Source organism: Leuciscus leuciscus (genome assembly GCF_965113295.1).
Source record: "Leuciscus leuciscus genome assembly, chromosome: 24".
Taxonomy (NCBI): Eukaryota; Metazoa; Chordata; class Actinopteri; order Cypriniformes; family Leuciscidae; genus Leuciscus; species Leuciscus leuciscus.
In genome coordinates, this window is record NC_138723.1 from 30079374 (window position 1) to 30103114 (window position 23741).

General features: G+C 38.8%; 1 protein-coding gene across 4 annotated transcripts in view; it reads right to left on the bottom strand.

Moving 5' to 3' along the window:
* The window catches only part of LOC309489756 (3',5'-cyclic-AMP phosphodiesterase 4D-like), a 288142-nt gene that overhangs the window by 83101 nt on the left and 181300 nt on the right, over positions 1 to 23741 (bottom strand). The window contains exon 1 of one of the 4 annotated variants that reach the window (XM_082158634.1): positions 8558 to 9723. The exons of 2 other annotated variants lie outside the window; for them this stretch is intronic. In XM_082158634.1, the coding sequence (XP_082014760.1) occupies positions 8558 to 8643 (86 nt within the window). In that variant the 5' untranslated portion in view covers positions 8644 to 9723. Of the gene's footprint in view, positions 1 to 8557; positions 9724 to 23741 lie in introns of those variants that run through there. One more of the 4 variants, XM_082158636.1, reaches the window with a different exon arrangement.

The window sequence follows — 23741 nt, forward strand, 5'->3', positions numbered from 1 at the left end:
CTACTCTTCGGCCGGCTCATAAGCCCAAACGAGTATGTGCGGCGTGCCTGTTGTTTTGTGTCCGGTCTAGCTAGATCCGGTGTGGTGTTGTAGTTGTACTGCGTCGCGAAAAGAAAATATACAGCATGTTCAATGTGATCATGAGCAAATGACTCTTATGAACCTTTAATGAATTCTTCAAAAAGGAGATCAGTCCGAAAGTTTTGTGCATTTGATTGAGAAAATTAAATGTTATATATATATATTAGTGCTGTCAAACGATTAAAATATTTAATCGCGATTAATCGCATTAATGTCATAGTTAACTCGCAATTAATCGCACATTTTTATCAATTCTAAATGTCCCTTGATTTCTTTTTGTCACATTATTTTTTTCTCATTTTAATGCTCTAATCAACATGGAAAAGTGGATCGGCTTGCTTTGTGCAAATGTTTTTTTTATTGAAAACAACATTGGCATATACTGTAGTGTTCAGTTTCAGACTAACATTCACACTCGGAGCAAATAATCACATCAGAGAATTGGCATCAGCTGTGTGTGTGCTTGGCCATCCAGTGGTGTTTCAGACTGGACGCGCTGCGATGATCGCTCGGTTCACAACAACAAATCACACAGATCACTTTGGTCTTGTCAATGGAACCATTTGGCAACTTTTTAAAAGTAAACTTTCCATTCAGAATCTTATTGGCATCCATTTCGGCATCTCGCGCTCGCCATCCACTCAAAGCGTAACGTTAGCCTACTACTCTTCGGCCGGCTCGCGAGTCCAAACAAGTGTGTGCGGCGTGCATGTTGTGTTGTGTCCGGTCTAGCTAGAGCCGGTGTGGTGTTGTAGTTTTTCTAACGTTACTAGTTGTTGCAACAGCATGTGAAAAAAACTACAAAATTTGCTAGGCCAAAAAGAACGTTAATCTCGCTATAAAAAAATGTATGGAGTTAAAATGGGTTTGCGTTAACGCCGTTAGTAACGCGTTTAACTGACAGCACTAATATATATATGAAGGGTTCAGATGCAAAAGTCTCTGAGTGCCATCTGAAATGTTCTTCTTAGAATTATCATTTTTATGAAGCTTGTATATTTAAGTTCAGTAATTTCACTTAAATGGCAATGAAAATTACCTATTAATTGCCATTTAAGTGAAATTACTGAACTTAAACATACAAGCTTGATAAAAATGATCATTCTAGAAGAAAATTTCAGATGGCACTTAGAGGCTTTTTCATCTGAACTCTTCATATATATATATATATATATATATATATATATATATGCAATATGTTTCATATATAAATAAACTACAAAGGTAGATGTGAACAGAATTCTAGGAATAAATGCAATGACTTTTACAAATAATGTCTTTTAAAGCTCTAAACTAATGTTTCATTGTTAAAATGAAATCAGATGACTTTGATGAATACAAGCAAGGGAACCATTTTTTAACAGGACTTTTCAACAAATCATCCATAAAGATGGAGCCGTGGATGCGTAGATGCATCTGACCTGTGCAGAGCTCCAGCTAATCTCTCCAGAGAACTCCTCCAGCCTCCGGTCACCTTCATTTGCATCGCCAAACTCAAAACAGCTCTGGCCGGAAATCTTCGGAAGGGGTCTTTCCTTCTAATCCGTACATTATTCACAGCGCAGTGGACATGAAGAGCGGCTAGCGTTCATGTCTGCAGTATTAGCACTGGCTGAGATAATGGGTTTAGTCATTTTGCTGTTGGAAGTGTATAACACTAATGCTAATCCCATCAAACCGTACCTTTGTGATGTCACTGAGCCGCGGGGTGTGCGTATATACGGGACGTCCCAGGGATGCCCCGTCTCAGGCGTAAGACTGGGAAGATCTCCAGACGTCACAAGCGACACTCGTGTCTTTTTATAGCATTGAAGAGTGCATTGTGTCCGCCGTACGATTACTACGTCTTATCCTCGACTAACACCTGAAAAACGTCACTTGAGAAGTGCATTATGTAATAGGGAAATCTTTGGGAAACATACATAGATATCCCCATATGTTATCTGCTTTAAAAAGACATTAAAGTTCTCAAAGCCATGCTAATATGTGACCCTGGACCACAAAACCAGTCTCGAGTCGCACAGGTATATCTGTGGCAATAGCCAACTATACATTGTACGGGTCAAAATTATCGATTTTTCTTTTATGCGAAAAATCATGAGGATATTCAGTAAAGATCATGTTCCATGAAGATATTTTGTACATTTCCTACCGTAAATATATAAAACATGTATTTTTGTGAGTGAATCACCAACATAAATGGACAATTTTAAAGGAGATTTTCTCAATGTTTCGATTTTTTTGCACCATCAGATTCCAGATGTTCAATAGTTGTATCTCGACCAAATATTGTCCTATCCTAACAAACCATACATCAATGGAAAGCTTATTTATTCAGCTTTCATGTGATGTATACATCTCAATTAAAATTATGCCCATGTGACTGGTTTTGTGGTCTAGGGTCACATATAAGCAGTTTGATGCTGTCCTCAGTAATGCACTGAAATCGAGTCGAGCCGTCTATACGCTGATTCTAGGGCTGTCCTTTGAGAAATATTAAATAACTATGAGGAACACACTTCTAGAAAAAATAATCTTGAATTTGGTCATTTTTGCCGAAATAACTTGCGAGATGTGTGATATTCCATCATGCAAGCAAAGTCAACAGTGATTACAAGGTGTTCGGTTTCATTTCTTCACTCATTTCATTTCTTCATCTAACTGATGACTAGTCTATTCTTGGGCGATGGTTTAGACGTCTATTACATTTTCACTGACAGCCCAAATGTTGCCTCGTTTTAGCCTAGACGTCTTGACTGTGTTCGGACGCTATTAGACGTCTTGTAAACGACGCTCTGCCTCTGTAATCTGAGCCCAGGATGATGCTGCAGTTTGGCTGTGGGTTGCTGGGAAAGAGGAGGCCAAGCAGTGATGTGCCATTGCGCTTAAATTCCCAGTTAACCTACAATGATGCAACATTCCTCGTGAACATAATGTTCTTGGATAGAAGGCCTAGTGTCACTCTGGCTCTTTATAAGTGGTGTGAACTAATTTCCAGCTTCCAAACGGTTGAAGTAGCAGCTTTTATCTCGTAAGGTTCCCTGTTTTTTTTGCATGCAACGACGTTTAAAGGCACACAGAGACACAGAGAGCGTGTGTAAAGCAGTCTCTGGTGTGTGTGTTTGGTGTTATTTGTTATCTAGTGTGGCACACACTCCAGGGACGACGCTCGGGGAGCTTTGGCAGACAGCATGCAGTAAATATCGCAATGTGAAACGAACCATTATAAAGCTACAACAATAGTGCAGATGCAACTAATGGGTGGCATGTCGCTCTGTGAGTGATTCCTAAACAGATGAACAGAGGAATTTTACAGTTACGCAGGCTTGATCACTACGTACAGAATAAGTCACGCAAGGCATTGCATATTAATAAAGTCTGTCACAATTGAACACAGAAGAATCGCTGCAACAGTAACAGAAGAACGCAAGCTAAGCAAGTGGACAACAATGCATTGCATAATATTTCTAGACTTAAGTTACAGCTTAGGTGTCATAAACTGTAAGTCCTTTACCGAGCGTCTCTCAAACACACTCTGAGCTCAGTGCTGGTTAATCCTTCCTTCATTATTTTGCTGCGTTGGTTTTTTTTTGCAGTAATTGATTTTCCCAATTAGTGACAGCACAAAAGCGTATGCAAAGGTCATTCAAACGAGCTTACGAGGCACACGGACGAGCACAATCGTGTGAAACCACACGGAATAAGGTGAAGCACGCTGACAAGCCCTGTCCTTTCTAAACTGTTCACAGCTCAACTGAGTAGATCAATTCAACGTCTTCACACCCACAATTCAATCTGATGGCCATATAACTGCCTCAATATTTCCTGAAAAGTACTCGGGAGAATTTTTTTTAAAAAACTGGCTTTTCATCGTCCAACAAAATCACTCCACAGAGAAACAGGGGACCAGTTGAATAAGAGTTAAACGCAAACATGGAATGTGTGTATTTGGCTGTGTGCGTGTTTCCAAAAGAAATAATGGGATTATGTGATTTTGGGGCTTATCACACAGCAGTGATAACATGTTTAAAATTCTTTCATTGTCCGCAGACATTCAGTCTGCTCTCCATTATTCAGCCATAGAATTCCATTAAAATTCCTCCCTCTACAAAACACTAAACCAAACTCATTTCAGGCACTTGCTGCATATGTAATGTCATATTATTAGGATATTTTGGAGTCTAGCCTCTTAGTAATCACTGTAACACTTTAGTTTAGGGTCCATATTACTAGGATATATTGGCTGTTTATTAGTACTTATGAAGTAATGCCTTATTCTGCATCCCGTAATACCTAAACCTAACATCTGCCTTACCAACTATTAATAAGCAGTAATTAGGAGTTTATTGAGGCTGAAGTCATGGGTAATAGTGAGAATTGGACCCTAAAGTAAAGTGTGACCAAAATAACCTAACATCTAACAATGCATACAGGGTTCGTACAGATGCTGTAAAAAGAAATTACAGGACTTTCAAGGACTTTTCAAGCACTACTTTTTTGGTTTTCAAGGACTACAATCAGAGATCTCACTTATCAAACAATATCTTTTTAAGGATTATTAAAACTCAAATTACAGATGTAAGGTATCCAAAATACAACTTTCAACATATTTAATAATATATATTAAATACAAAGTTTATAATGGCTATTATTGTTCAATTAATAATATTTTATATTATAATGTTGGTGTACTTCATATTATCAGACAGGCTGCAGTGTTAATTTTGCGCGAAAATATTGTTTTTTTGTTGTTGTTTTTTTCAAAAGAATTTATTGTATTTTAAGTAAGTAAAGCACTCTTTAAGTACCTCTTCATAAATATGGCTGTTTTCAAGGGTTTTCCAGGACTTAAATGTCAAAAAGTCAAATTCAAGTACTTCAAGTACTTTAAGCACCCTGTACGAACCCTGTGCATAGCATAAAATAAAATATAATTATAAAATAATTACGTGATTAATTGTGTGATTGTGATAGTGCTTTTATGTAACAGTTATATATTATAAATAATATTGTTAATATTGAGTAACTTGCATATTAGAAACAATATTTCCAGTTGCTTGCATATTTCTGCTCCGCCAGCAAATTAAGTTTCAAACAAAACCACAGTAAAATGAACTGTTATGCATCTCTAAACAACACGGTAACGTGTTTCGTTGCTGAATGAATCAGTGTTTTAAAGTGAAATGCTCACTCAAAGACAATGATTTGTTTTCTGCCTGAGCGAATCAGTGTTTTTGAACAAATGCTAAATAATGATTCAACGACTCACTTAAAAAGTCTCACAACGTGACAGCATTATGATGTAACCTGCAATATACTATACTATAATATAATATAATCAGGGTTCCCACACCTTGGTTAACTTCAAATGCAAGGACTTTCCAGGTCCAAAACCCTCAAATTCAAGGACTTAATGTGGGCGGACACACTTCAAGTGAGAGTAAGGTTACATTGTGTCACCTTGTAAGATACATAGTTACAGTTTTGTGCGCGTGAACATCATGGCAACGTAGTAACTCACGCGGGAAACACTTAACGTAACGCGTAATTGCGCGTAACTAACGATAATCAAGCAAGCTAGTGCGCACAGGCCACGAAGTGTTGGCGAAATAACACATTAGCGGACCAGAGGGAATAATATGGAATTTTTTCCCAGAAAACTTCTTGCACAAAATAAATTCAAGCACTTTCAAGGATCTGTATCGATGTTTTTAATTTCAAAAACTTTCCAGGGCCTTGACATTTTATTTTATTTTTCAGATTCACAAACTTCCAAGGATTTCCAGGACCCGTGGGAACCCTGATAATATAATATAATATAATATAATAATTGGGAAGACACTCACTATTGACTTTCTTACTTTGAACTCACAACTTCCGCTTCTTTTAGCGATTCAAGGAAAACTTGTTCAAACTGACATGTCTGTTTTGCAAACAGAAGCAAATGAAGCTTGTCATTGTTCAGTGTCTGTAATTGGGATGTATGTTTGCATTATCTTGGCGTGTTCTGCCTGTGACGTACGTTAATGTTTGCTTCTCATTGCTTAAAACAACATTATAAGTCCATTTCAATCATAAAAAATTCAAATGAAGCAGTGAATGTAAAGAGTTTAAGTTAGTTCAAATAAGGAAGACTGTGTTGTTCTCACCATCAGGGAACTTTGAGATGTCTTGACCTGACAAACGCATGAACTGATGTATTACTAATCTGGAAATGTTTGGTTTTCACATGGAAAAGTCAATGGAAATAGACAGTGAAGTGTTCTGTGCTGCCTTAGGGAAGACGACTGAGATGAGAGATCTGTCTTAAGGCTATAAAACACAATCTTAAAGACAGCAGGTTCCTGATCTGAACTCAACCCTGTGGTTTCTGAATGCAGAAACACCAGCTGAACAGCATATGGCAGATCACTGGACCATTGATCTCTTCTGAAATAACACCTACCATGTAGGTGGAAGTGAAAAACTAGGTAAAAGTTTGACGGTTTGAAGCAGCAAACGTACACACACACACACACACACACACACACACACACACACACACACACACACACACACACACACACACACACACACACACACACACACACACACCCACACACATGCACAAAGCAGAGGTTGAATGCTTTCAGTTCTCACAGAACAATACTGTCTATCTTCAGGGTGGGAAAGAAATCATACAGTGCTTTCGCAACTTATGTAATTTGATCATTGCAGAGAAAAATGCAAACGACATGTCTGTTTTCCCTCCAAATATTTAGGACGCATTGTTGGTACATGAACTAAACCAACATTGAAGGTCTGTTTAATGTCATTTGTCATGTGCTAGTGCTGCTTTTACGACGCCTCTGTTTAAGTTGTGACTTAAGGAAGCTTACGTGTGACACTCCTACATGACACTAGACACACGGACCTCCACTGGACTGAATCCCTGTTGATGTGCCACACTAACGCTCCTGTTACCTCATTTATCACCATCGTAAAGCAAGCACGTCAAGAGCGATGCCATGCATTATAGAGCCCTAGAGAGAAGCAAGACATTATCCCCAAAGTTTCCCACATCAGGCCGACGACACCAGACCCTGCTGTTCATACATCGGGTGTTGACGGGCTGGTGAACCCATGAGGCCTGCGCTCACATATCGTGGGAAAAAAACAAATGTGGAGAGCAAAAATAAACAGTCACATGACGTTTTTGTAGCAAAGGCCTAATTTCCTGAGTGCCAAAAGCGAATATACACTCACAGTGAGCTGTAACGCAACCGAAAAATAACCTTTATCTCAACACCGAATCTCAGATGGAGATTCATCCTTTATGAATCATTAAAACACTGGCGTCCGAGAGACTGTAGTGCACACTGCGACATCTTTAAATGCTTGTGATATGAATAAACAGTGCCTATAAACGGCTGTTTAGATGCTATTCTCAATGGAAATGCGTAGAGGTTTGGACCCGGAGACAGTATTCCTTGCGTCACGACTTAACAAGCGGATAGTGACCTTTATGGAGACTCTAAGAGGCAAAAATGGACATCATCATATTTGGGTAAACTTCTATAGAGGTGAACAGAAACTACAACAATATTCTCATTTGCTCCAAAAGCAAATGGGCATTTCTATCACTTTACAAAAGAGGGAAAATAAAATATTGAGAGACTTTGCTGTCTCTCCTTCCGCTATTGTAGACGGCAGCATTAACTAGTTTTCTGGCATTTAAAAGTAAGGCAAGAAAACGCCCAGTTTAATCTTATAAATGTACATAATTTTTTTGAACAAAACCACATGGCTTACCATGAGCACCTTTGCTCTTACTACACTGACACGCAGTGATATTTAGTTAAAGATTAAGACAAATCTACAGGCAAATACTGTGTGTGGAACCTCAATGTTTTGGTGTGTAAAACAGGCTTGACCTACCAACTACTTTTAGTGTCATGAAACACAAATACACATACAGAAGTGGCCAAAAGTGATGTTCAGAGGGGATATCTGTGGTTAATGAGCCTTTACAAGTTCGATTAAACCATCAAAATATGAGGAGAATAGTCTAGATTTCTTTAAATATGATGAAAGAACATAACTAAAGTATTAAGGTTAAGGTATTTATCTGACAAAAATTATTTGTCAAAATAAAGGCAAACTAGAGGCTACAGGCTTTATTTAATTTAAAATTTTCTATGCAAAAAAAAAAAAGCACACATTGACTTCAACATAATAAGTTATTAATATTTAGTTGGCTCTCTCTTGTTTTTGCATGTGTTCGTAAATTAATTGGTTTGACAACCTGTCAAAAATGGCACAATTTGTCATGTTTCATTGCGTTATAATCACAAATAAAGTATGCACAACTATGCAATTACAAAATCTTGAACTATTTTGAATAATATTTGAATGTCAATTTTCCTAGGCCGGACATCACCGTTGACCACTAACTGTTCAGTTTCCTTCTGCAAACCATTTTTCCCCCCCAACTCACCATATCCAGGAATGCCTTCGGAACGGGAAATTGTTGACGTGCATCATTTTTTTCTCCCTTCCTGTGTTACTGCGGCCAGTCTTCATTTACGCGAAGGTGTGGTTCGGGTTGGCTCCTCTCGCTCTCAGAAATAAATAACTCTTATGCTGGCCTTGGGATAAGCCATTATACACCCTGCTTACATGTCTCCACTGAAAACGTGCTCCAAGCAACTCAAAAAACAAGAAGAAATCCACCTGGAGCAACGGAGATTACATCTTCTTTACTGTGTGCTATTCCATAGAAGAGTCCTGAGAAGACACTCCATCCATTTAAAAAAAAAAACGTCGACAAGTGTGCGTAAATCAAATTTTAAGGCAACAAAACGGCAAGCATATTACACAGAAACACAGTCCGGATGGTTAAGTGGTTGTTCCATAGTAGTAGAGCAAAAATAACAAACAAAGAGCAGAACGAGGGTCTTTCCGCTGCCGTTTGTGTGGGATTTGAAACTCACTGTGGTACATCCTCATCGTGAATCCTCCACATTAATAACTGTTTGAGGAAAATGCTTCATTCGGCCATCGGAGATGCTTCCCCATTGAAACCCGGAGATGCATGCCGTCCCTTCTCCGAGATATTCCTGGTGCAAACAGCCCAGATGCCATGGAGAGACGGATGACGGGTCCGATTCGTTCCGATTGGGCTTTGTTGTCCTCAGTAAGCCCTGGAAATGTTGGTTCGCCTCCCCCCCCAAAAAAAACGAGTAAGCGCTCCGGCTCCTGTCAAACACCTCTATTGATCCTCTTAGCTGTGATTAATTCAGTGGTGTTTGCTGAAGGAATGGGTGGAGTAGCCGTGGAGGATGAGATGGAGAGGAGAAAACACGCCGAGTGTCACCTCAGGGTTTGTCTGCATTCCTGTGTGTTCCCGTCTCAGCCGTCTGATCCCGGCTCTCTCATCAGATTTGGCAGGCGTTGACAAGGTGCCGAAAGAAGCAAATTAAAACAGTGAAAGCAGAACGTGTGCTAAACCTCTCGACAATCACGCGTAAGCTTTACTCTTCTCTTTCTCTCTCTCCGTCTCTCTCTCACTCAGTTTCCCGGTTCTTCTCGCTCTCTGTCGCTCTGCTGCAGCGCCGGCTCTGGGCTGTACAGGGTGTGTGTGTGTGTGTGTGTTTGGGGAAAGACTGTGACTCGCTGTCTGCGTGTGAGCGTCAAGGGGCCCTACGAGGGAAACTCTGACCGGCCGACGACGCACAGTGCTAAATAAAGCACACGCCTGACAGCTGGAAGAGCCTGTTTCTGCAGCACGGAATTAAAGCGGATGATAATATCTCAAAGGTCAGGAGCAATGACAATGATAATGACTGTGAGACAATATAGTCCTACAAAACTCACTGCTTAGGCTTATAAGGTACGAGAACAAAACACCATGTTTGAATTAGAAATGCCTCATGGGGAAGAAAAATCATAAAGGAGATCTCTTATATATCTCTAGAGTTTCTCCTCGATGGAACTGATCCTGCAAATCCTGAGGAAAAAGAATTGTTTCTCCTATAAAGAGATCTTGATAATCATGTCAGGTTCAGACCTCAAATATTTCTTATCAATTTCAGCCAAGATCAAATTATATGAGCTGCTATAAACATTTTCATTCAACCTCTAACGTACTCTTTCTGTATGTCAACAGCTGATTCATGTAAGTCTGTTTTAGGAGAAACACCGAGCACAAACTGTGTCGTCGCTCATGACCCTCAGGGTTCCCCAAACGTTTCTGGCTGATGCCATTTTAGGACAAAGAGAAAATTGCGAACAGACAACTTTGCAGTGATGCCTGTCTTAAAGAATTACGCATCTTGTCCGACTACATACCTTCAATTTTGCTTCTCGTTCAATTTTCCCCTTCGCATAACCAAAAAAAATAAATAAAAAAAATCCAGACAGATCATTCCCTGTGACATAATTCAATTTCACCTCTAAATCTGACTGATGTTTTTATGCAGGTCCTAACACAACGTAATACCCGCACATAAATCAACAATATCATTCAGGATCGAGATGTCATTACAAAATAGTTAATGAGAGAGTGTTTTAAATGCGTCTAACGTGATTTATGTCTTGGTTTGTTCATGTGTGTTCATCTGAATCGACACTATCAGGTAAAAAAAAAAAAAAAAAACTGAGTTAGAGTTAATAAACAGACTTTGACATTAGAGATGCGTGAATCTTCATAAATTGAGAATCATGATTTTTCTCAAACAAATATTACGATTAAAAATTTGAATGTGTGAATGATTCAATAACTTATTCATAAACACTTCACTTGTTTCATTACTGGATGATAGGGGTGTAACGATACCCTAATTTCACGATTCGATACATATCACGATACTGAACTCACGATACGATATTATTGCGATACTCCAAGACATATAATAAAAGGTTACGAATTTTTTTTACTGTTGATTAAATGCTAAATTTGATATAATATTGTGGGTGTAAATGAATAGGCTTGGACAATAGTGACACCAGAATAAATATATTCATGATTCTGAACCTGAAAATACAGAATTATTTTAGACGAATATGCTTGCACTCTGTCACTGGCTAGATATATTTAAAATAATGTAGGCCACTTTTTACTGGTAACATAAGACTTATAACATAAGCATTATCAGGACCCACTAATATTCCCCCATTATTATACATTATATTCAACATAATATATTGTAGTTTAATGTAGTACTGACACAATTTTTTCTCACAGGGTAATTTTTATTTTGGGTGAACTATCCATATTGTTGCATTTTTGTATTGCGATATATTGTGACACGATATATTGTTACACCCCTACTGGATGAATCAGCATTTTCGAGTGAATCTCTTGAATGAATGATTCAATGACAAATACATTTTTAGCAGTCACTTGTCGCCACCTACTGGTGTAACGATGAAATCGATAAAATCATTATTTGAAGCACCAAGTTACTTTCAAAAGATGATTTGCTCTGTTTTGATCGCTAAAGACATCAGTGTTTATAAGAACTATAAACTTGTATGCCAGTACTTCTGTGATAATCTGAATATTTGTAACAGAAATAATGATACTGTGTGATTAAAAAGACTGTTTGTGAAGCTGTTTCATACCTATAGACCTTATGCGCCAGAGAAACAAGCGCACCGCCATCTTTAGAATATTGTCTTTTAACTTCCGTTTTGCGGTCGCTCTGTATATCTCTATGGCGCTGCTGTCCAGGAGTAATTAGCTTTTGAAGTGGATTTACTTAATGTAAAGTTAACGAAAGTTATCATGAGGACTGTGATGTTTAAAGCAGATGACTAAACAAATGTCAGTCGACCGGGAAGATTTTAAAACGAGACGTTCATTCATAAACACGCAAAACCGCTGTGAAAATACAGACCGGAAGTCAAAAGACAACGAGCGCAGCGCTGAAAATGGGCGGGGCTACATAAGGGGCGGAGCTACATAAGGGGCGGGGCTACATAAGGTCTTTACATGATACTCTCTCTATATCAGGGGCAGCGCAAACACTGATCTGAATGTTCTGGTATGATTTTGTTTTAATAGACACAGGCGAATCGTTTAGGAATGAGATCGCTTGGGTGTTTAAATAAAGATTGCGATCTTTTAACGATTAATCGTGCAGCTCTAAGTTCAACAGAAAATACATCCAGAACCATGGCCTCTTCATACTGTACCTATCAATAAAAGATGCAGAAAAAAGTGAAACCTCAATAAAAAATAATAATGAAGAAACCACATTTTCAGCACAGCAAACTAAAAAGATTATATTTCTGATGGATAGATGGATGGATGGATACAACATGACAGTTTTCTTTGAGCACCAATTCAGTCATCAACATCTCTCTCCACGAATATTCACTTGAGCTGAGATTTGTTACATAAGCTGCGTTCACTTCAGCGTGGCCTTATATTACACACAGCAGAGGCTCAGTATTTACTTATTAAAACCTCTGTGTAGCTCAGCGCTGGGCATAAATGTCACTTTGTGTTTTGTGCAGTCAAGCGAGAGCCTGATGCCCACAGTCACTTCAGATCAATGTGAACATGCAAACGGCACAGAGGCGCCCGGAGAGCCGCAGTGACCCCGTCTTACCAACACACAGAGAAGCTTTCCTTCATCTCTCATGCAAACCCGTCTCCAGGAACAGAGCCACAGGCTAATACCTGCTTATGCTAAGAAACTTATCTTGTACTGTACTTAACTGTAGCTTGAAGTCATTAAACTACAGTCAAGCTAGCTAAGAGAAAAAGTGGTTAGCTCCACTACAACTTACAAAAATCATCTTTCTTTAGTGTGTAATGTTGCTGTTTGAGAATGAAAAAGCTCTGCAAAGTTTCAAAGTTATTCTCTATATCAGTGTTTCTGAACTCCCTGAAACGCCTCCATTGTAGTCTTGAGTTTCTTCCGGGAACGAACACGTCACAATATTCCTCATTATAATAATTAATATGCAGAATAAAGGGGCGGGGCCTGGTTGAGTTAGTAGTAGTCTGTTAAACTGGTGGTTATGGTAAGGGGCGGGACATTTCCCAAACACACTTGAAGCGCTTGACCAATCACAACACACTGCTTCAACTGACCAATCAGAGCGCAGTGTGCTTTCAGAAGGAGGGGCTTCATAGAGACAGGAACTAAACAGAGCGTTACTGACAGACTGGGAAGAGAGGAGCTGCAACAATGGAGAATATGAGGAAAATAATCAACATTCAAGCAGGAAAATATGTTCTAGTAGAGCCTGAAAACAACATCAAGACTTTGAACTAATAATTTATATAAAAACAAAAAAAGAGGGTTTCAAAAGAATTGGTTCATAGAAGTGAGTTTTCTGAACAAACCAATCTTCTTAAATAAATCAGACTTGTCCAATTTCTATTTCAGTGCATGCCTAATTTGGCTAAATATTTGTCTAAGTGCACAGGAAATACTTGACGAATTGCTAAAATGTGCGTTTTTAAGTTGAGGAACTGCATGTGTCCTCGGGTGAAACTTGTAATAGGCATTATCCACCTCTCCTGTCCTTCCTCAGGGCCCTGAGAACAATCCCCCTGGGCTGAAGGACTGAAGATAAAGATGAACATGTTTCCTCTCGAAGGCCCTCGTGGCTCTATCTCCTGCTGTAGTACGTCTACAATCTGCCGCCCTCAGTCGGGCCTCTGCCTGCAGGAACACGAGCTGATAACACAACCACACACAAGCACACACACACACACACACACACACCCATCAGCTAAACTACTCACATTTCCTCTCTGACTCTCTAAGGGAGCGACTTGCAGCTTTCATACCGTGTGGAATATACACTACCCTTTAAAAGTTTGGGGTCAGTAGGATTTGTAAAAAAGTTGACTCGTATGCTCACCAATGATGCATTTATTCGATCCAAAACACAGTAAAAACAGTGAAATATTATTCCCAATGTAAAATATCTGTTTTCTGTGAATACATGGTAAAGTGTAATTTATTCCTGTGATCAAAGCTGAATTTTCAGCATCATTACTCCAGTCTTCAGTGTCACATGATCAGAAATCATTCTAATATGATGATTTAATGCTCAAGAAACATTTATGATTATTATGTGCTGCTTTATATTTTTGTGGAAACAAGGATAGATTTAGTTTTTTCAGGATTCTTTGATGAATAGAAAGCCTTTTTAATAACATCATAAAAGTCTTTACATTTACTTGTGATCAAATGAATGTGTCCTTGCTGAAAAGTATTAATTTAGTTGTTTTTTTTTAAACTTACTGACCCCAAACTTTTGAAAATTATGTACACATTGCAAAATCAAGACTGTAAATGAGAACAAACTTAGATTTAGTTTATCATCTCACACTTTTAGACATTTCGACCACCTTCTTTTCTGAGCCAGTGTTTCCTGAATCTACTTAACCAGCAGAGCTAACGGCTAATAAATGCATTATTTTATCTTATTTACATCTTATTTACATTAACAACCTGAATACAAAATAACAAATAAAAAAAAATAAAAAAAATTGGCCATTTCTGGCTGAAACACAAAGAAACAAACATACAATGCAACTGATGTTAGTTTGATTCACAAATGAATTACTCTTATGAGCCAAATCTTGTAATGAATCCGATTCAAATTGATCCTTTTATTAAATCACATTCAAATAGATTCAAAATTCATGTTATTTTTTAAGAAAAACAAATGACTCACTGAATACTTGCTGAAAACTCGATAAGCTTCTGATTTATTTACTGACTGAATGTTTATATGGCAAAAGGGCCTTCAAATGCTTAGAATTTCAGGAGTTTGTCATCTTTCCGTGTTGCAAGAACAGAATTCTGGGAATGTTACGACTACATATAGCTCATGCATATATTCACATCTTATCTCCCTGTTGCCAAAATATCAGATGCTTGATCTTGCATGTTAAAAATAGCAGTGGTCAGGAGTTATGTAAGCCAGACAGGCTGGAAAGGCCAATGAAGAGTGTGTGTGTTTGTTTGCGTGTGTGTGTGTTACTGCAGCGAGGGCTTGTCACTGGTTGTTCTGGGATGCCTGGCTGGCTAAAACGGGAAATGTCAAGCACAGCCAGGGCAGGTATAAGCTTCAGCGTTGTGCAAGGTCACATCCCGACCCCTGCTGAGCAAAGCCCACAGCGCTCCAAGTGTGTGACCAACTTGTACATGCGTCTGAATGCGATCCAGCAGGTACAGATGTGGATTACTTCACACTTTACCGTGTCTCTGCAGATGTAGCTGTTCGCTCAATGCAATGCGCTGACTGTGCAAGCGTGGGAGGCTCTTGGAAAAGCAGTCGGAAGGCTATACGTCTGCCATCGACTCCCCGCTGACATGCTTTCTGCAGCACTCGGTCTCATTCTCCTTGTTAACACATGTCAGACTGTATGACGTAATCCCGAAACCTCTGCAAACACAATACAAGAGCCTGTGTGACAGGAAGGGCTTCAATCCAATGTTTTTGAACATAGCACTGGTGCTACAGATGATGAAGGTTTTGCAGCACAGGCCACACAATTATAATAGTTTCCATTTCTGAAAGCAACCGTAAACTGTGCAGTTCATCATGCATGGAAGCTAATTATGTTATCAATCACATCAATAACATATGCCATTGTTTTTGAGTTTACGGACCAAAAGAACTTAAATAAATATGAATAGAAGTGTCAGAACCAAATTTTCTCGTGCATATGGTATTTTCCCAAATTATTAACTGCACTATATATTGCACTAAAATATATATATACATCCTCATCCTCAATATAAGTATCCACATCCTTCCCAAACAATCTTTAAATCTTCCAGAATATGCTTGACATGCAACTAGATTTAAATTTCGACTGTATGATCTGACATTGTTCCACCAAACTACTTCTCACCACTACTTTTTCTCGGTTTAGTGAGTTTTTTCTCCAAACAACCCCCTATTGATTCAGAAAATAGCAAAGCATGGAGCATGTCAACTATAAACACATGACGTCAGCGTGCGGTCGCATATATGTCACACTGTACAGTATGTTATATATAGCAGGGGTTTCCAATTTTTTGTCAGCCTCTTAGACGTGAAATAAACACCTTTGATTTTAAGTTAATCTTTCAATAAAAGAACGACACATGCGCATGTTCATGGTTCTCTGATATCGGTTAATGGTCATATGACATGCAAGTAGGCCGATAAAAATATCCAGTCTTTATTTTGACTCTCCTGCCAATAGAAATAGTTACTTTTAAGGGTGTTCACTCTTTATAAGAACCAACTAACCCTACAATTGACAATACAAATACAAATAACAACTTGCGCCAGCGCAAACCCTCTTTTGGTGTTAAAAACTAATGTCAGGATTGACTAAATCACCACTGAAAAGATGTGGACTTGGTTATTTTTTGCAGCTGACCGTATTGCATATGCATTTGTAGGAGTTTCCATTTCAAAAGCAAAATTAAAAATAAAAACAAATCAATCAACGTGATTTACTAAGGTTTGCGCTAGTCAACTTACTGGTATTCGCTGCATTATTTAAGGCCCCAAAAAAGCATGTCTTAACCCATTTTAATGTCTTAATGTCTTAAACCCTCAATTAAAACTTAGAAATCTCTCCATTCGTCTTTATTTATTGCCAGAGGAAGACATTATCCGGACATACAAGGAACGTTATTTTCAATTTGCACCGCTTTTGATAGAGTCCGTTGGTCATTATGGAAATGAGCAGAACTTTCTACTCTAACTGATGCTTTAATGCTATTGCGTTCTCACATTAAATTGCCCTGTTTAGTACATCTGGCCCTTAAGGCCAATTTATACTTCTGCGTCGGGTGCGCGTAGAAGGTACGGCGTAGCATACGCATTGACGTGTACCATACGTCGTACCCTTCGCCGTACCCTGACGCGCACCTCCTCAAAAATGTAACTACGCGTCGCGGCGACGCGGACCGCAAGATCTGTGATTGGTCGGCTGGATAGCATCGCGTTTCCTCCTACGCATTTCCGGAATGATCTTCTGCACTCTGCACCGCCCGCCCGCCATTTTTAAATTCCGAAGATCAGTGAAGAGCCATGGAAATAGACTAAGTGACCGAGAGATTGCTGGAAGAAGTGCGGAAATACAGCCATCTGTATGACTCCTTCAGTTGCCATTGCTCGTAGAAACCTAAACTCAAAACAGCCGCGAGGAATGTAAACACAGTGGAACTGGAACATTAAAACCCACCCGCGCCAACTAGCGTTTCGGCGGTGTAACTGCAGAGCAACACAGACATTCGCAGAAGTATAAATGCTCACGACGGCGTCGCTTACGTGCGTATCCTACGACGTACACTACGGCGTACACTCGACGCAGAAGTATAAATTGGCCTTTAGTGTCTTAAAATCTTCACTTTCAAACGTTCAAACCTTCAAGCTTTTATTTTGGTAGAATATTGGTAAAATGCTATAAACTTCAGTCCACAAAAATGTTGGCAATTATGCAAATGTGAATGTAAATGAAAGTAGTTCACATTGGGTTTCCAAATGCATGTTAAACTCAAAACTTGTGAGCAGAAAATGCGATATTACACGTGTGTAAATGAACACAGTGGCCAAAAATCTGGTAACAATTTTTCACTCCTTTAAAAAATTTGGGGAAAAATTGCTTTTTCACAAATAAAGACAGAGAAACATCAACTAACACACTGAATCAAATGGGAAACTTTGAAGTAGCAAGACTGAAATAGTATTTTCTTGTAAAACGTACTCCAGTAATCTTATTTACAAATTCAAAAAAAAATTTTTTACGTTGTATACTTCTTTAATTAAACCGCAGCCTTTGATTTGATCATAGCAATTTGATTTCTTTATTCAAGTTTTATTTCGGTTAGTTGCAGCTCCATTTGTTTATTTATTGAATGCATTTAATTTAATTAAAAAATGTATTTCATTAACTCACGAACACCGGTTTGGGAAACTCGATCTATAGTATTTACAATGCTTTCGACATTACAGGGAAACAAGGATTGTGGGAGAAAAGGCCTCATGCATCAGGAGGAATAGAGATTAATGGTTTTATTAACCCAGCCTCACAACAGATGGAGCAATTACAGATACATTGTGAATTACTGCAAGCAAAATCCAACACCATCTGTCAAAAAATTTTTTTTTTTTTAAATTCAGAAAGCAGGTCCAACTGGACGGGATGTTCCTCACGAGTTCTTGGTGAATAGGGTGCTAGGCATGTCTGTGAATAAAGTGTGATTAATCTGGAGTTACATAATCTGAAACAGTACGTACTAATTCTTAGGAATCTGGGTCTAACAGTGATTTTTATGGATGACTGCAAGTTTCGACACAACATCGAAAACAGTTATACTAGTTAAACTCATCCAGCGTCTTACAACTGTAGCGCAGACTAAAAAATTGGATAGTGCGGTGAAATAGGAAGACTGTCAGTGCAAACACTCATCTGTGTCTCGGTGGAAGACAGCAAACGAAAGACGGCTGAAGAGAAGTCATTTTCAGAGTGTGTTTCATCTGAAGTGTCTATAATATACACTGTTGCTCTAAGGAGACGAGCACCTTGAGAACCGCAGCTGGAAGTAAGAGGAGTTACATAATTTATTGTATTATAATACAACAATTATACAACACCAGACATAAAGTAGCGTTGTCAAAAACAAAAATGTATTTCGATATAATTATCGATACTGAGATATTTGAAACACTTTCTTTTCTGCAATCCCAGCTTTTTTGACCGTCCGTTTACACGTTCTTTCAACTGTGACCCATGTGTTTACACTTGCCATACTATCTGAATCATCGCGCATGCTTAAAGGGTTAAATTCTCTTGCACAGATGGGCGGACGCAAAATATTCTTGATGCTAGCTCTGCGATATATGCGAAGTTCGCCAAACATCACCATGATTTTGAGGCGAAGGAGGACGAAAAGTGCCATCATTGCACATGTGCTTCAGTTATTGTGTGTGAGAGAGAGATCTCAGGACTGGTGGGAGCATATTGGCTTTAAATATTGGGTTTAATGAGGAGCAGTGGTTCCAAAATGTTGTTGTGTACAACAATATGTTGTGTCAACGTTTATTCACATTCCTCTCCTACGACGACACAACGTTTCATCGGGCCATCCGTCACTTTGCAGAAGCGCGTCGGGGTTTCTCTCGTCATTAAACCGCGGAGACGTTGCCTAATGCCTCCGATCTGCCTGTTTACATGACAGTCGCATTGGCACATATCCGATTTATTTCCACATATGAATGAGGCCTGAAACCGATCTCGAAATATCCCGAATGCATGCGTTTTTTTCCTGTTTACACTGTCATAGAACACATCGGATCTGTGTCACATATGAGCAAAAAATCGGAATTGGGTCACATTTCACTGACAGTGTAAACGAGGCCTAAGTGGCGCGCACATAAAGAAGCCTCTCAAACAGCTCGCGAGTGCCAAATTGAGTTGTTTTTCGTGGCTTATTGCGCTTAAACGGCCAAATGCATTCAAAATTATGTCAAAATGCCCGTCTTGCTGAGTATCCAGGTAAATACAGTCAGTTTTGGAATGCAAAAAGTTGAGAAAGAAAACGCATGTTGTGTAACAGTATATTGGATCCGTGCATTAGCTCTTAAAGTGACAGCAGCCTAATATTCCTGCTGCCGTCTGTCATGCTAATCAAAGAACAAAAGACAAAATGCTCTTGTAACTTTAATCTGTATTTAATTTTTACGATGACGACTATCCAGTGTTATTTTTATATATATTTAATTGGAGTTACAGTATGACAGTGTAAGTCGTTTTTACACGGAAAATAAGTTCTCAAATGTCATGATATCGGATCACGTCTTCTCTTCGCACGTCGCCACAGACGGCACCTATACCCTAGTAAGACGAGCCAGAGACCTGCATGCCTCCACAGGCCACGACACGCATGCTTGATGTGTGTGAGGAACTCAAAGCACCACAAAGACACGAGCAAAACCACTTGACGTCAGTGAGGTCTGCGTTTCAGTGCCGTGAGTGACATTTACGCACACCGATCACTTCAGCGTGACTCATTAGCATGCACCACTTCTGCTGGCACCGGAGCACTGGCAGTTTGGAGACGTGAACCTTCCAGCAATTAAGATGTCAAATAACCCCCTCCAGAACCCTCCGCTGCTGCTCAGAAGCCCGTCACGCTGAACCTTTGCACTTTGGTGGCCTTTGTGAGCGAGACCGTGTATGTAAATCTCTCTCACTCAGCCTGACACAAGCAATTGGCAGTTTGCTGATCTCAAGTCAAGGCTGTCAGTCACGATTAGGGCCTGGAAAGAAATGTACTGTACAATAAAAGTGAAACAGATTTCTGCTGTAAATGTCCCACGCTTCAAGTTGACATGAAATCAAAATTAACTTGTTCCAACAGTCGATTTTGACAGAAATACGCCTCATTATGTCATTTTAATACAATGCTAAAGCAGGGTTATTATCGTTAACCAACACTTAAACTATTAAGGCATTTTTCTTAATTGAAATAAAGCTGAAATGAAAAACAAACCACAGTAGTGGGCGAAAGTGATGTCCGGAGGGGATGTTTGTTTTTAATGACTCTACAAGTTCGATTAAACCATCAAAATATGAGGGAAATATTTTAAATATGAGAGAAGAAGAACAAACCACTAAACTTGGTTTAGGTATTTATCTGATTAAATTATTTGGCAAAAAGTCAAACTAAAAAAATAAATAAAATTGCAAAAAGCTCACATTGACTACAACATAATCGGTTAATAACACGTACTGTTCTGGAAATTTCTCCCGCAAATCATGGTAGAAAATGTAAATAAAATGTGCATATTTTGTGTGGGCCTAGTCATGATCAGAGCTGGAAAACCAAAAAAGTCTTCGAAAACTTCAAAAAAGTTCTCATTCGGAGACAAAATCATGCTTGTTTGACAAATGAACACAAACAGACAAACGAGAGCTATTTTAGCAAAATGGTAGTGTGTTTTCTGTGCCGCGTGTCAAGAGCCTCGAGTCTATTATCAGGAGGAACACAAAGAGAGACTTCCTCTCAGAGTAAGAGCCGTTTAATGACACATCTGGTTCAACGGCACTCAGCTGCACGAAGAAGATGAAAGCAAAAGAAAACTGTTCTCTGACTCACCATTTACACACTGACCCGCAGGCCAACACCTGCACAACTCACTGGAACAAACACACTACAGTCAGATCAGGAGGAGACTCTCCAACACTACAGCACACAAGACACCATGATTTAAAAGATGGGTTAAACTCAACATGGAATCAAAATGGACACTGTGTACCGGACTAATGCAAAAAAGAGCATAATGTTTCATGTAAATATAGTAACTTGGGCTTGCTCTGAAACAACTTATTTTTTTATATTCAGCAAGGATGCATTAAATTGATCAAAAGTGACAGTAAAGACATTTACAATGTTACAATAAATGCTGTTCTTTTGAACTTTCTTATTAGTTTTTATCAACTACAATTAGTATCAACTTTGATAATAATCATAAGTGTTTCTTGAGCAGCAAATCATCATATTAGAATGATTTCTGAAGGATCATGTGACACTGAAGACTGGAAAATTCAGCTTTGATTACAAGAATAAATTACATTTTACACAATATATTCACATAGAGAACATCTATTTAAAATTGTAATAATGTTTCACTGTTTTTAATGCATTTTTGATCAAATAACTGCAGCATTGGTGAGCAGAAGAGGCTTTAAAAAACATTAAAATATCTTAATTGACTCCAAAACTTTGACCAGTATAAACATTATTTACTCTTTTCTGACACTTTTGACCATCATCCTCCGTTCATTTTTCTTGTTAAATCCTTCCACTTGCAAATATGTCACTTAACGGATGTATGGTTGTGAATAAATAAGTTAGTATAAATTAGAAATACATTGATTAGTACTGATTGGTATCAATATACTGTAGGCTAAGTCTATTATGTGAGATTTAACATGATAGTTCATTGCTGGGAAGAGTGTCTTAACAGATGTAGGGCCATTTTAACACAGCAGCGAGACTCATGGGATATGCAAGACGCTTCCCACAATGCACTGCCATTAAAGGGCCGGAACAACAGGTGGACTGGAGAAAACCCCTGCAAGTCCTGCCATGTTCACCAGCACTAAAGCAGCACTTTGTCATCATTAATCATTCAGGGCTGATCTCAGAACTGCATCCACAGCATCACTCACTGCATCTATCTGCCTGTTCATTTACAGCCCACAGCGCACTCAATGCTGCAGATCCACACTAGTGATCAACAGTACACACTGAACATGAAAAAGAAATAAAGATTTGACATCTATCGTGAAATCTTTCGATATCAAACTGAGTTGGAAAGGAATGGCCATTTTTTGGCCATGTCGCCCATCCCTAGATCTCACTTTAGGATTGTGGGTTGTGAATTCAGCATCTCTTTTTAAATTTGAAATCACATTATGAATTATGAATTTAATCCCTGAAAACTCATCTTTGATCCCCAAAATTACATATTTAAGTGTTTTTTTCTTGAAAAAAAATATCTTTCGATATCAACTGAGTTTGAAAAGTTTATCGTGATCATTTTTTTGGCCATGTCGCCCATCCCTAGATCTCGCTTTAGGATTGTGGGTTGTGAATTCAGCATCTCTTTTTAAATTTGAAATCACATTTTATGAATGTATTCATAATTCACATTATGAATTATGAATTTAATTGAATCCCCCCAAAATTACATATTTAAGCGTTTTTCCTTGAAAAAAATATCTTGAATGTAACTCGACACCCTCGCCTCATTTAGTATACGCAGCTCTATGAATATGCAAATGAGCCCCGCCTCCACTCACTCACTCAGCTCAGAGATCCACTGGTTGACGATCACACGTTGATCTGATTGGTTACAAGGTAGTTTGTGACGTCAGAAACACCAGCGATTTCAAAGCGTGTTTTTGAGACTGTCTTTGGTTCACTGCAGTTTTAAGGAGAAAATACTCAGCAATGCTGTCGACTTATGAATTTACACATGGTTTGTCTTAAAGCATATTAAAAACACCACATAGACACATAAACAACATTAAAAGCTGGATTTTCACCACAGGGCGACTTTAAGGAGATTTTGCACACCAAATTTTCAAGCTCTACTGTAAAGCAGGGTTGACGTCTCTTCAGATTACTCTAGATGAAGCGGATCTATGAGGTTCAAGAGTCTACGTCATTCTTTCATGGGTATCCCACTTGTGTTTATTTATGAACATCTTCAGCACTCGGTGTGGGTGAGGCTACTGTGGTCTGGTCAGAATCATGGGAAAACACAGCCTACCATTTTCTTCTAAAACATCTCTTTCCCACACACACACACACATAAATCCATGAAATCCTGCAGGCCCAATGACGATGAGACCGATTCCCAAAAAAGACAGAGGAAACGGGGATCGTTTTAACAACAAGAACAGACAGCCTGAGAAACGTGAAGGCTGGTTGAGTGAATATATTTACATTCATAAAATCAGGCCACAGTGCTCACAAAGTGACTCCTTCTCATGACATCACATTAACTAAATACTAATAAAGCTAAAAATAGTGTGAATGGGCATATGATGAATGCGTGTCAAACAGAAGAAGAAAAACCTCTTTGCATGAGTGCATTTTAAGTCACTCTATTCCTCAAACCAAAACACACAA